General features: G+C 47.3%; 1 protein-coding gene across 1 annotated transcript in view; it reads left to right on the plus strand.

Annotated features, from left to right (window-relative positions):
- Positions 1-5,826: 5,826 nt before the first annotated feature.
- Positions 5,827-15,109, plus strand: part of LOC130299995 (vomeronasal type-2 receptor 26-like) — a 40,263-nt gene continuing 30,980 nt past the window's right edge. Inside the window, exons 1-3 of the mRNA XM_056551510.1 lie at positions 5,827-5,957; positions 7,322-7,583; positions 8,893-9,016. Coding sequence (XP_056407485.1) covers positions 7,375-7,583; positions 8,893-9,016 — 333 coding nt within the window. The 5' untranslated portion in view covers positions 5,827-5,957; positions 7,322-7,374. The remainder of the gene's footprint in view (positions 5,958-7,321; positions 7,584-8,892; positions 9,017-15,109) is intronic.

Below are 15,109 nucleotides of genomic sequence, written 5' to 3' on the forward strand. Positions count from 1 at the left end.
GAAGTCCATGTATAAGCGCCCTGAAATGGAGAGAATCAGCGATAGCTGTGCAAGTATTTTCTTGTATTGTTTAAAGTGTATCTGTTGTTTCAAAAGATTATTAAAGGACTGCATAGTTTTATTAGATTAACCCTTTAGAGAGGTGACAATGTGATTTTACTGCTTTCACTTCTCCTGAGAGCCCTCCATAATGGAGGGCTCTCAGGAGAAGTGAGAGCGCTAAAATCACATTGTCACCTTGCTAAAGGGTTAATCTAACAAAACTATGCAGTCCTATAATAATCTTTTGAAACAACAGATACACTTTAAACAATACAATGCAACATTTTGACCCTGATTTACTAGGAATGGAGTGTAGTTTTCTTTGTGGATTTTCTTTTCCAACAGATATTTTTTCACGGCATTTACCATATATGCCGGCGTATAAGACGACCCCCAACTTTTACAGTTAAAATATAGAGTTTGGGATATACTCGCCATATAAGACTACCCCTCCTACCGCGATGTACGGTACCTTGTATTTCCCCCCACATTAGGTAGGCATCATGTTCCCCCACATTAGGTAGGCAGTATGGTTCCCCCCACATTAGGTAGGCAGTATAGTTCCCCCCACATTAAGTTGGCAGTTCCCCCACATTAAGTTGCCAGTTCCCCCACATTAGGTTGCTAGTTCCCCCACATTAGATTGCCAGTTCCCCCACATTAGATTGCCAACTCCCCCACATTAGATTGCCAGCTCCCCCACATTAGGTTAGCAGTTACCCCACATTAGTAGGCAGCTCCCACACAATAGTAGGCAGCTCCCCCACATTTGTAGGCAGCTCCCCCCACATTTGTAGGCAGCTCCCCCCACATTAGGTCAGCAGTTCCCCCACAAGAGTAGGCAGCTCCCCCCACATTTGTAGGCAATTCCCCCACATTAGTTCAGCATTTCCCCCACAATAGTAGGCAGTTCCCCCACAATAGTAGGCAGCTCCCCCCACATTTGTAGGCAGCTCCCCCCACAATAGTAGGCAGCTCCCCCCACATTTGTAAGCAGCTCCCCCCCACATTTGAAGGCAGCTCCCCCCACATTAGGTCAGCAGTTCCCCACAATAGTAGGCAGCTCCCCCCACATTTGTAGGCAGCTCCCCCTACAATAGTAGGCAGCTCCCCCCACATTTGTAGGCAGCTCCCCCCACATTTGTAGGCAGCTCCCCCCACATTAGGTCAGCAGTTCCCCCACAATAGTAGGCAGCTCCCCCCACATTAGATTGGCAGCTCCCCCCAACAGACATACAGCTTCCAGCCATATACAGTGTATGGCTGCAGGCTGTATGTCTGTACTGGTCTGCCCCCACAGTGTTCCGATCACCGCTCCTCCGGCCCGGGTCACCATCTACTGCTATGGCCTATGGACCATAGCAGTAGGTGCCGGAACCGGGGAGCGGTGACCGGATCACTTAAGATAGCACGGCCGGTCACTCACCAGCCCCCGGTCGGCGCGCATCCTCCTGCGGTCCTCCTGGTCCTGCGCTCCTTTGCCTCTATGGTTGTAGGCACGTGACGTCACTGACGTCCCGTGCGTACAACCATAGAGACGGAGGACCGGACCGCAGGAGGACCAAAGGAGGATCGCAGGAGGACGCCGGGGAATGGTAAGTGACCGGCGGACATCCTTATGTTCCGAAAAGATTTTTCGGGACACAGGGATGTCCGGCATAGGAATACCTATGATTATCTGCCCGGGCCGGCTCCCGTGTGTGGCTGCAGGCAGGGGCAGGCCAGAGCATATAAAAACTAATACTGTACACTAAAAACAAGGGGGCCTCCAGCTGTTGTAAAACTACAACTCCCAGCATGCTCGGACAGCCTTTGCCGTGCTGGGAGGTGTAGTTTCACAACAGCTGGAGGCCCCCTGGTTTTTAGTATACAGTATTAGTTTTGCCTGCAGGCACACACAGGTGCCGGCCCGGGCAGATAATCAGAAGTTTTCCTATCCCGGACCTCAATACCCGGCGTATAAGACGACCTCCGACTTTTCAGAAGAAAATTCGGGGTTAAAAAGTCGTCTTATACGCCAGGATATACGGTACTAATGTATGTTTTTTTTTACACATGTTCTGATCTATGGGGTTTTCCTCAGCTCAAATCCACCACATTTTCTGTGGAAACCTTAGTAAATATGTAAGGATTTTATGAAAATGTCGGGGACACGCCCCCTTTTTGGTGCCCCTGCTCCTTTTCCTCGATGGCCACATCCCTTTTTTGGGTTTTCAGAGTAAAATGAAGAATTGGTGTGGATTTTTTTGCATTCTGGCACAAATTCTGTCGCAGACAGAATTTCTGTTGCAATGCGCCAAAATCTGGCACACATCTCGACGAAACATGTTGGGTTAACAATAGTAAAACAAGGCCTATATTTCTACATGCATATACAGTATGTATTCTTTTCCTCTTCATATGTTCAATTGATTCATATATGGCACATCGACTTCCAGAACACTTTACATACCACAAAATTGAAAGCGACACATTGTAAATATTAAAAAAGACAGTGTGACGGTGTGAATAACAATAACAAAAAAAAACACAAAAATGTATTTCAACATGAGTTATGAATTGGTTTGCATCAGATGTTCATTGGCCAACTTCAGACCTGCCTGTACATGGGCTTTCTTGAGCAAGAAGACCTTGTAGGCACTACGAGCTGTTAGTCCTTCATGGCGCAGTGTGTTACCAATTGTTTTCTTGGTGGCAATGGTTTCAGCTGCCTTGAGATCATTGACAAAATTCTCCCATATAGTTCTTGGCTGGATCCTCACCTTCTCATGACCATTGGCACTGCATAAGGTGCGATCTTAAATGGAGCCCCCGACCGAGGGAGATGGACAGTCATTTTGTGTTTCTTTCCGTTGGGAATAATGGCCCAAACTCTTGAAAAATATGCTCCTTGGTGATGGTCTTGTAGCCTCATTCCATCCTTGTGTCGGTCTACAATCTTGTCCCTGACATCCTTGATACAGCTCTTTGGTCTTGGCTATGATGGAGAGTTTGGAATCTGATGGATTTCTTCTGTGGACAGGTGTCTTTTATACAGGTAACAAGCTGAAATTAGGATCATTTAATTTAAGAGAGTGCTCCTAATCACAGCTTGTTACCTGTATAAAAGATACCTGGGAGAAAGAAATCCTGCTGATTGATAGCAAATCAATTCATAATTTATGTGAATTACTATTTTGTGGATTTTTTGGTTGTTATTCGGTCTCTTATTGTTCAAATAAGCCGACCATTCAAATTATAGACTGGTCCTTTTTTTTGTCAGGGGGTGAAGATGCAAAAACAGAAGGAGATCCCTTTTTTTTATTTTTTTTACCTATACTGTAGTCAGAGGAATGGAGAAATAAAATAAAGACCCTATATATATATATATTAAAATGGGGGCCCTATTGTGGCTTTGTACACAATGGAAAAATAAACAGGGAGCCTCCAAGGAGGTGGCGGACATCAGGAGGCACTGGACACACTCGAAAGGTAGAATCAACTTTAATCACCCATCATGCAACACGTTTCACAGATTATCTGCTTCATCAGGCATCAGATGCCTGATGAAGCAGATAATCTGTGAAGCGCGTTGCATGATGGTTGATTAAAGTTGATTCTACCTTCCAAGTGTGTCCAGCGCCTCCTGATGTCCGCCACCTCCTTGGAGGCTCCCTGTTTATTTGTGCATCTTTCCGAAGGTGGACCGGCTGCCGGCATACTCACACACAAGTTCTTTTCCATTGTTACACTTGGCGAGTGTAACATTCTGGGTGAGCATTACAATTACCTTTGTTCACCCTGGTTTTTAGTGGTAATGCGCTAGGTAGCGCCCTCTCTATTCCTCTGTTGTACACAATGGAACCATAATAGTGCTGTATTCATGAAGCCTAAAGAGTAAGCTACATGTGTATGGTGGGGTTCTTCTTTTAAGGTGAGGGTACATTTCCTAGTGACATTTCCTAATTCTTTCTAGATAAACTATGGGTTTAGTGTTGGATTGTTCAGTAACAGGGACCTAGGGAATTCAATTTTCTCTATGACCCCGGATATTCAACTTCAGCATATGGCTATTGTCTTCAGCTTGAAGCACTTTGGATGGAACTGGGTTGGAATAATAACAACAGATGATGACGTTGCCGAGGCTGAAGTGCTGTTGCTTAGCAGAGAGATGAGCGGACATGGAATCTGCATTGAGTTCGTTGTTAGGTTACCTAGTCATTGGGGAATAAGGGAAACATTAGAAAGACTTCAAGTCATAGAGAAATACAAGGCCCAGGTCGTCATAGTCCACGGCACCTTCTCTAGACTATACCCCATGCTCCTGCATTTCACATTAATCAAACAGAAAACTTTGATCCTCGATGATTCCTGGTTTCTTCACGACCTTTTCGGAATTCATTACATGGAAATAATAAATTGCAGTCTGAGTCTGGTTCCGTATGGCGAAGTGTCACCGGGAGTGTGGGAGTTCATCCATTCTGTGAAAAGGAACCATTTCAAAAATGATCCATTGCTAAAGGAAATTTCACATTTTTATTGTGTGAGTCCAAACCAAACCTACAACCTTATACGTCAGAAGTTCCTGAAGATGAGGCTCAGGCATTGCTCTGATGACAACTTTGTGACTGACTCCATTTATTCAAAGGATGTCACAGTCTTCTATGTGCACACAGCCGTCATTCTCCTGGCCCACACACTGCACCAGATGACTCTGCTTTTGGGACGGTCTGAGGGTGAACGAACAGGTTTTGCGCTCTCAAAAAAGGTGAATTAATAGGAAAATGTATTGTGATCATGAGAATGAAGATCATGAAAAATAAATTATATATACCGTATGTACTCGAGTATAAGCCGACCCGAATATAAGCCGAGGCCCCTAATTTCCCCCCAAAAACCAAGGAAAAGTTATTGACTCGACTATAAGCCCAGGGTGGGAAATACATCATCCCCCTATGTAATCGTCCAGACCCCCATCATCATCCAGACCCCCGTCATCATCCAGACCCCCGTCATTAACACCCCCGTCATCATCACCCTGTCATCATCCCCCCCTTCATCATCCCCCCTTCATCATTACCCTGTCATCATCCCCCCATGTAATCGTCCAGACCCCGTCATCATCCAGACCCCCGTCATTAACACCCCCGTCATCATCACCCTGTCATCATCCCCCCCTTCATCATCACCGCCTGTCATCATCCCCCCTTCATCATCACCGCCTGTCATCATCCCCCCCTTCATCATCACTGCCTGTCATCATCCCTCCTTCATCATCACCGCCTGTCATCATCCCCCCCTTCATCATCACTGCCTGTCATCATCCCCCTTCATCATCACCACCTGTCATCATCCCCCCCCCTTCATCATAACTGCCTGTCAATCCAGTGGTCTTCAACCTGCGGACCTCCAGATGTTGCAAAACTACAACTCCCAGCATGCCCGGACAGCCGATGGCTGTCCGGGCATGCTGAGAGTTGTAGTTTTGAAACATCTGGAGGACTGCAGGTTGAAGACCACTGCGGCCTTCATCATCATCCAAACCCCCCCCCCCTTTAGTTTTCTACTCACCTCCTCTTGGTGGGAAGGAAGGGTGAGCTGGTCCAGGCCATCTATGCTGCAGGGACCGTCCGGTGGGGAGGGATAGTCATTCCGGGCTGTCCATCTTTCGGGCTGTACATTTTCAACGGGAGGGATCTCTTCTCCGCTCCGGCCCTGGCCCTGGACTAGTGACGTTGCCTGGATGACAACTGCACATGAATGTCCCTGTGCGTCATCGTCAAGGCAACATCACTAGTCCAGGGCCGGGCCCAGAGCGGAGAAGAGGGCCCTCCCAGTGAAAATGTACTGCCCGGAACGACTAACCCTCGCCACCGGATGGTCCCTGCAGCATAGATGGCCCGAAACAGCTCACCCTTCCTTCCCACCGAGGGGAGGTGAGTACAAAACAAAAGGGGGGGGGGGGGTGGCTGGATGATGACGAAGGCCGCAGTGGTCTTCAACCTGCGGACCTCCAGATGTTCCATCGGCTGTCCGGGCAGGCTTTGAGTTGTAGTTTTGCAACATTTGGAGGTCTGCAAGTTGAAGACCACTGAGAAGGGATTGACAGGCGGAGAGTTAACTCGAGTATAAGCCAAGGGGGGTGTTTTCAGCACGAGAAATCGTGCTGAAAAACTCGGCTTGTACTCGTCCAGGGCTGGAGCGGAGAAGAGATCCCTCCCGGTGAAAATGTACAGCCCGGAAGATGGACAGCCCGGAGTGACTAACCCTCCCCACCGGAGAGCATAGATGGCTGAAAAACTCGGCTTGTACTCGAGTATACACGGTATATATATATATATATATATATATATATATATATATATATATATATATATATATATATAATATATGTACCGGTATATACTGTATATATCTATGTATATATATATATATATGTATATACCTCCCCATATGTGTGAACGTTGGTCCCAATATAACATTCTTTAAACTTAGTACACACATTTCTTATGTGTCAGATAAAAAATAAAGTAGATTTTGGGGATGTCTTCACCCCCTTAAGGACTCAGCGTTTTCCATTTTTTGCATTTTTGTTTTTTCCTTACCTTTTAAAAATCCTAACCTTTCAATTTTCCAACTAAAAATCCATATGAGGGCTTATTTTTTGCGCCACCAATTCTACTTTGTAATGACATCAGTCATTTTAAGATTTCCCAGGGCCGGAGTACCCCTTTAATCCCTCTTAGTAGCCTCCGGTATCAGGGCCCCCTGTCTGGGCCAGTGACATTGCTTTCCCTGGAGGTGCAGATTGTAGTGTCTGTAGCTGGGGGGTGGGGACTGATATTGCCGCTCACCAGTCAGTGGTCGAGGTGTATGGGAAGGGGGATTTTTGGAAGGTTGTAACCAGGAAAAATGTAAATGTTTTTTTTTAAATAATATGAAAATATTGTCTATGCACACCTTATGGCTTATTACATCTAGAAGTAGTGTGTGTGCATAGATTTGTGTTTTTTTTTTTTTTTTTTGTCTATATAAATTTTAGAGAACGTGACAGCTGTTTCATGCTGTCCAAACCACGGCCAGCGTGAAACATTGTCAGTGTTCGGAAACAAAGCAAACTATGATTAATTGTCAGATTTTAAAGCTTTTCAAAAAAAAAAAATCATAGTTTTAAAATCCATGGGAAATGGGGTAACTAGTCATCAGGTTGGGCCTCTGTTGCTGCTCCCCACCCCGCTGGCCTTGAGTGATACTTTTTTTCCTATGTGTACCAATTTGCCAATTTTTTATTTCATATCAGTGATTTCTGTCTTTGAAAGCTGAAGTACTTCCTCAGCCGAGTCAAATATCAAGATGATTCTGAAAAAGTCAAGTTGTTTGATGAGAAAAGAAGACTTAGAAGATCTCCTGCATTATTATTACACAACATCGTATTTCACGTCCATGGTCGCAATTATACGTATAGGAATATGGTTGATTGCTACTTCTATCCTACTGAGTTGTCACCTGAGGATCAGTGGCTGCACATTGATGACACCAAAGTCACATGGAAAACCGGGCAGGTAAGTTATATAGACCTGATACAAGTAAGAAGTGTACATTCGATGTAGACTGGGATTACATTGTGCGCAGAGTGGTGCGCATTACTGTGTCGCTCTACCTGCATTGTGCTGCACCTAAGCTAATGAAAGTGAATGTGTCATGTTTGAACCGGTAAGTTCATGGGACCCGATAGTTGGCAGAATCTGGAATCTCCAGACCATGGTCAAGGCAACCGAAGGGTCACACCTCAGCCATTAAAGGAGTACTGCAGCCTTAGACAACATATCCCCTATCCGCAGGAGCCAGGGCCCCGTACAGGAGATCGCGGGGGGTCCCAGCATTCTGACCCCCCGCGATTTCCTGTACAGGGCCCTGGCTCTGTCACGGCGCTTCCCATGCAGGAGGCGTGTCGACTGCAGCATGACACTGCGGCAGACACGCCCCCTCCAGGTATCTCTATGGGAGAGGCAGAGATACAGCATTCGTGCATCCCTGCCTCTCCCATAGAGCTGAATGGAGGGGGCGTGTCTATCGACCTGTTTGTGAGGTCAACGACACAAGCATTAGCCGCGCTGAGCAGCAGCAGTTCCGGGCCCCCGTATGGGAGATCGAGAGGGGTCCCAGCAGTCGGACCCCCTGCGATCGGACACTTATCCCCTATCCTGGGGAAATTGGATAAGTTGTCTAAGGCTGCAGTACTCCCATATTTTCTGCAGCATGATGCAGGCAGTACAACACATTAACCTTGGTCAGCAACACGTGTCATGCTGCCAAAGTGACTATGTAGCCCGAGCCATATAAGCGTACATAACCTATAGACACACTACAGGTTTTGTTTTATATATATATATATATATATATATATATATATATATATATATGATGTACACTCACCATCACTAGTCATATAACTCTGTCTGTTTCATTCCAGCACAGCTATATCTATGTCATTACTAGGTCATGTGATCACCAACCTGACGCAGGGTTAATATGTCATAGGAAATGATCAGTCCTGACTTTCTGTGAACTACAGGATGACATTGTCCCACATTAGATCCCTCCTGACAGCTGCCAGAAGCCTCTCCTCCCAGGTCTTTCCATATACTGCTGTTCAGGATACAGTATATAGTAGTTATACACCTCTATTCCGGCTCTATTTGTTACCCCTTTAACCTCTTGAAAGCATCTTATGACATTTTATGATTTTATTATGATTGCGTCATGTTTGGCCAAGCACCTATCATAACACTAGGTCCAAGAATGGAGACCTCTTCATGCATTGGACAACTAAATAACAATATTATTCCCCCCCCCCCCCCCCTCCCATAGATTCCTGACGCTCGGTGTAATGAACCATGTCCTACTGGATCCAGAAAAGCTCCTAATGGAGGATATCATGTCTGCTGTTATGACTGTGTCCCATGTTCTGATGGTGAAATGTCTAATAGAACAGGTGAGAAAGTGTCAAGTATTTGAGCAGCGTGAACAAACTGTGGACAAAGGACTCTAATAATACAAGATGGGGAGTTGACTGTGCGCTATGTACCAATGGATGGCCTCTAGGAGATCCCAATGGATCTTTGTTCAAGCATTTAGGTACAGAATGGCCCCATAGACTTCTATTAGTTGTGTATTAAAGGGGTATTCCAGGGAAACACATTTTTTATATATCAACTGGCTCCAGAAAGTTAAACAGATTTGTAAATGACTTTTATTAAAAAATCTTAATCCTTCTAATAATTATCAGCTGCTGAAGTTGAGTTGAGACACCTGTCTCGGGAACTGTCCAGAGTAGAAGAAAATCCCCATAGCAAACCTATTTTGCTCTGTGCAGTTCCCGAGACAAGCAGAGATGTCAGCAGAGAGCACTGTTGTCAGACAGAAAAGAACAACTCAACTTCAGCAGCTGATAATTATTAGAAGGATTAAGATTTTTTTAATAAAAGGCATTTACAAATCTGTTCAACTTTCTGGAGTCAGTTGATATCTAAAAAACATAATTTTTTCCCTGGAATACCTCTTTAACGACGCAGGACGTATATTTACGTCCTGCGCCGGCTCCCGCGATATGAAGAGGGATCGCGCCGCGATCCTGCATCATATCGCGTCGGTCCCGGCGCTCATCAACGGCCGGGACCCGCGGCTAATGCCACACATCGCCGATCACGGCGATGTGCGGTATTAACCCTTTAGAAGCGGCGGTCAATGCTGACCGCCGCTTCTAAAGTGAAACTGAAAGTGACCCGGCTGCTCAGTCGGGCTGTTCGGGACCGCCGCGGTGAAATCGCGGCGTCCCAAACAGCTGACTGGACACCCGGAGGGCCCTTACCTGCCTCCTCGGTGTCCGATCGACGAATGACTGCTCCGTGCCTGAGATCCAGGCAGGAGCAGTCAAGCCCCAATAATGCTGATCACAGGCGTGTTAATACATGCCAGTGATCAGCATAGGAGATCAGTGTGTGCAGTGTTATAGGTCCCTATGGGATAACAATGACCAGTATAAGAGATCAGTGTGTGCAGTGTTATAGGTCCCTATAGGATAACAATGATCAGTATATGAGATCAGTGTGTGCAGTGTTATAGGTCCCTATGGGACCTATAACACTGCAAAAAAAATGTAAAAAAAAAGTGTTAATAAAGATCATTTAACCCCTTCCCTAATAAAAGTTTGAATCACCCCCCTTTTCCCATAAAAAAAATAAAACTGTGTAAAAAAATAAATAAATAAACATATGTGGTATCGCCGCGTGCGTAAATGTCTGAACTATAAAAATATATCATTAATTAAACCGCACGGTCAATGGCGTACGCGCAAAAAAATTCCAAAGTCCAAAAAAGCGTATTTTGGTCACTTTTTATACCATTAAAAAATGAATAAAAAGTGATCAAAAAGTCCGATCAAAACAAAAATCATATCGATAAAAACTTCAGATCACGGCGCAAAACATTAGTCCTCATACCGCCCTGTACGTGGAAAAATAAAAAAGTTATAGGGGTCAGAAGATGACATTTTTAAACGTATAAATTTTCCTGCATGTAGTTTTGATTTTTTCCAGAAGTGCGACAAAATCAAACCTATATAAGTAGGGTATCATTTTAACCGTATGGACCTACAGAATAATGATAAGGTGTCATTTTTACCTAAATATGCACTGCGTAGAAACGGAAGCCCCCAAAATTTACAAAATGGCGTTTTTTTTCCGATTTTGTCGCACAATGATTTTTTTTTTCCGTTTCGCCGTGCATTTTTGGGTAAAATGACTAATGTCACTGCAAAGTAGAATTGGCGACACAAAAAATAAGCCATAATATGGATTTTTAGGTGGAAAATTGAAAGGGTTATGATTTTTAAAAGGTAAGTGTCACGATGCCGGCTGGCAGGTAGTGGATCCTCTGTGCCAGAGAGGGATTGGCGAGGACCGCGCTAGTGGACCGGTTCTAAGTCACTACTGGTTTTCACCAGAGCCCGCCGCAAAGCGGGATGGTCTTGCTGCGGCGGTAGTGACCAGGTCGTATCCACTAGCAACGGCTCACCTCTCTGACTGCTGATGATAGGCGAGGTACAAGGGAGTAGACAGAAGCAAGGTCGGACGTAGCAGAAGGTCGGGGGCAGGCGGCAAGGTTCGTAGTCAGGGTGGATAGCAGAAGTTCTGGTACACAGGCTTTAGACACACAAAACGCTTTCACTAGGCACAAGGGCAACAAGATCCGGCAAGGGAGTGCAAGGGAGGAGACCAGATATAGCCAGGGAGCAGGTGGAAGCCAATTAAGCTAATTGGGCCAGGCACCAATCATTGGTGCACTGGCCCTTTAAGTCTCAGGGAGCTGGCGCGCGCGCGCCCTAGAGAGCGGAGCCGCGCGCGCCAGCACATGACAGCAGGGGATGGGAACGGGTAAGTGACCTGGGATGCGATTCGCGAGCGGGCGCGTCCCGCTGTGCGAATCGCATCCCCAACGGCCATGACAGTGCAGCGCTCCCGGTCAGCGGGACTGACCGGGGAGCTGCAGGGAGAAAGACGCCGTGAGCGCTCCGGGGAGGAGCGGGGACCCGGAGCGCTAGGCGTAACAGTACCCCCCCCCCTTAGGTCTCCCCTTTTTTTTGTCCGGTGACTGCCTCCCCTGGGATGAGGACACCGGGAAGGAATGGATGGTTTCCTCAATGGCAGGCAGTACAGTAGGAGTAGGAATGGGGAGGGAGGGCAGAGGGTGAAGCTTGGCACGGGGCAGGGAGACACAAGGACGGGAGCCATGAGGGGACACAGAGGCTTGCCTGATGGGACTGGGAGGGGGGGAGAGGCACTTCTTAAGGCAGGCAGAGTCCATAACGACCTTAGGGAGACCGGATACAGGGGGAACCACAGGGTCACGGCAGGGAGTACTGGGAACCGGTTTAAGGCAGTCCTTGGAACAAGAGGGACCCCAACTCTTGATCTCCCCAGTGGACCAGTCCAGGGTTGGGGAATGGTGTTGAAGCCAAGGTAGTCCAAGGAGAATTTCGGAAGTGCAATTGGGAAGGACCAAAAATTCAATTTTCTCGTGATGAGGTCCGATGCACATTAGGAGGGGCTCCGTGCGGTAACGCACGGTGCAATCCAACCTGGCTCCGTTGACCGCGGAAATGTGGAGTGGCTTGACAAGACGGGTCACCGGAATGCGGAATTTATTCACCAAGGACTCCCGAATAAAATTCCCAGAGGCACCAGAGTCCAGGCAGGCCACGGCTGAGAGGGAAGAGCTGGCTGAAGTAGAAATCCGTACAGGCACCGTGAGACGTGGAGAAGCCGACTTAGCATCAAGAGACGCCACACCCACAAGAGCTGGGTGCGAGCGTGCGTTTCCCAGACGTGGAGGACGGATAGGGCAATCCACCAAAAAATGTTCGGTACTGGCACAGTACAGACAAAGATTCTCTTCCTTACGGCGATTCCTCTCTTCCAGGGTCAGGCGAGACCGATCCACTTGCATGTCCTCCTCGGCGGTAGGCCTAGGCGCGGATTGCAATGGAGACTGTGGGAGAGGTGTCCAGAGATCTAAGTCTTTTTCCTGGCGGAGCTCTTGATGTCTCTCAGAAAAACGCATGTCAATGCGAGTGGCTAGATGAATGAGTTCATGCAGGTTAGCAGGAGTTTCTCGTGCGGCCAGGACATCTTTAATGTTGCTGGATAGGCCTTTTTTAAAGGTCGCGCAGAGGGCCTCATTATTCCAGGATAGTTCAGAAGCAAGAGTACGGAATTGTATGGCGTACTCGCCAACGGAAGAATTACCCTGGACCAGGTTCAGCAGGGCAGTCTCAGCAGAAGAGGCTCGGGCAGGTTCCTCAAAGACACTTCGAATTTCCGAGAAGAAGGAGTGTACAGAGGCAGTGACGGGGTCATTGCGGTCCCAGAGCGGTGTGGCCCATGACAGGGCTTTTCCAGACAGAAGGCTGACTACGAAAGCCACCTTAGACCTTTCAGTAGGAAACTGGTCCGACATCATCTCCATGTGCAGGGAACATTGCGAAAGAAAGCCATGGCAAAACTTAGAGTCCCCATTAAATTTGTCCGGCAAGGACAGGCGGAGGCTAGGAGTGGCCACTCGCTGCGGAAGGGGTGCAGGAGCTGGCGGAGGAGATGATTGCTGCTGAAGTTGGTGCACAATGGTGGACACTTCCGACAGCTGGTGGGTTAGATGGGCGATCTGTCGGGATTGCTGGGCGATCACCGTGGTGATATCAGAGATATAAGGCAGAGGGACCTCAGCGGGATCCATGGCCGGATCTACTGTCACGATGCCGGCTGGCAGGTAGTGGATCCTCTGTGCCAGAGAGGGATTGGCGAGGACCGCGCTAGTGGACCGGTTCTAAGTCACTACTGGTTTTCACCAGAGCCCGCCGCAAAGCGGGATGGTCTTGCTGCGGCGGTAGTGACCAGGTCGTATCCACTAGCAACGGCTCACCTCTCTGACTGCTGATGATAGGCGAGGTACAAGGGAGTAGACAGAAGCAAGGTCGGACGTAGCAGAAGGTCGGGGGCAGGCGGCAAGGTTCGTAGTCAGGGTGGATAGCAGAAGTTCTGGTACACAGGCTTTAGACACACAAAACGCTTTCACTAGGCACAAGGGCAACAAGATCCGGCAAGGGAGTGCAAGGGAGGAGACCAGATATAGCCAGGGAGCAGGTGGAAGCCAATTAAGCTAATTGGGCCAGGCACCAATCATTGGTGCACTGGCCCTTTAAGTCTCAGGGAGCTGGCGCGCGCGCGCCCTAGAGAGCGGAGCCGCGCGCGCCAGCACATGACAGCAGGGGACGGGAACGGGTAAGTGACCTGGGATGCGATTCGCGAGCGGGTGCGTCCCGCTGTGCGAATCGCATCCCCAACGGCCATGACAGTGCAGCGCTCCCGGTCAGCGGGACTGACCGGGGAGCTGCAGGGAGAAAGACGCCGTGAGCGCTCCGGGGAGGAGCGGGGACCCGGAGCGCTAGGCGTAACAGTAAGGAGGAAAAAACTAAAGTGCAAAAACGGAAAAACCCTGAGTCCTTAAGGGGTTAAATGGTAACTCTCATTAAAACTAATTTTTTGCTCTATTGCACTCCTTATGGTAAATAAAAAATATTTCTAATATATGAAAAATTAAGTTTTCTATGTTTTATTTGTGCTTAAAAAAAGCTCAAGAGCACATTTTCCCCCATCTCATACACAGACTTTGGACCGAAGCCCAAACACAGGAGGTGCAGCCTGGAGTGCTGAGGGGGGGGGGGGGTGTGTCCAACCAATGGCGTATGGCAGTTAAGTGTGAGAGGAGCTATGATTGGATGAGGCTGGACACCCCCCCCCCCCTCAGGACTCCAGGCTGCACTTCCTGTGTTTAGGCTTCGGTCCAAAGTCTGTGTATGAGATGGGGGAAAATGAGCTCTTGAGCTTTTCTAAGCACAAATAAAACATAGAAAACTTCATTTTGTTTAAACAAAGTATATTAGAAATATTTTTTATTTACCCTAAGGAGTGCAATAGCAAAAAAATTTTTAATGAGAGTTACCCTTCAAGGCCCTGTGCATGATGCCTTCCTGAAACTTTGAGCAAAACACCAAACAGAGCCATCCATTGTCCATTGTATCTAGCCTTTTACATGGTGTGTGCCAGCTCTGGAGAGTGATGTCTAATTCTATGTTGATATGACTCCCAGTTTCAGCCAAAGGGACAACCTCCACCACAGAACACTGCTTATAGTTAATCCAAAAATCATAGGCTCATATAGAATAATCATAAAAAGGATGTAAACTCTTTCTCCTCTTTTCTACAGACAGTGAAATCTGCCACATATGTCCTATGGACCAGTGGCCAGAAATTAGGAAAACAAGATGTGTTCCTAAAGTTAAGGAATTCCTCTCATATAAGGATCCACTGGCTTCATTCTTCTCTATAACAGTGATGATTTGCTGCGGTATAACCTGCTGCATCATAAGAACATTTATCTCATATTGGGACACTCCTTTGGTGAAGGCCAATAACCGGACTGTGAGCTTCATCCTCCTGGTCTCCATCTTGTTGAGCTTCTTCTGTATCTT

This window comes from Hyla sarda, chromosome 1 (genome assembly GCF_029499605.1).
Source record: "Hyla sarda isolate aHylSar1 chromosome 1, aHylSar1.hap1, whole genome shotgun sequence".
Classification (NCBI taxonomy): Eukaryota; Metazoa; Chordata; class Amphibia; order Anura; family Hylidae; genus Hyla; species Hyla sarda.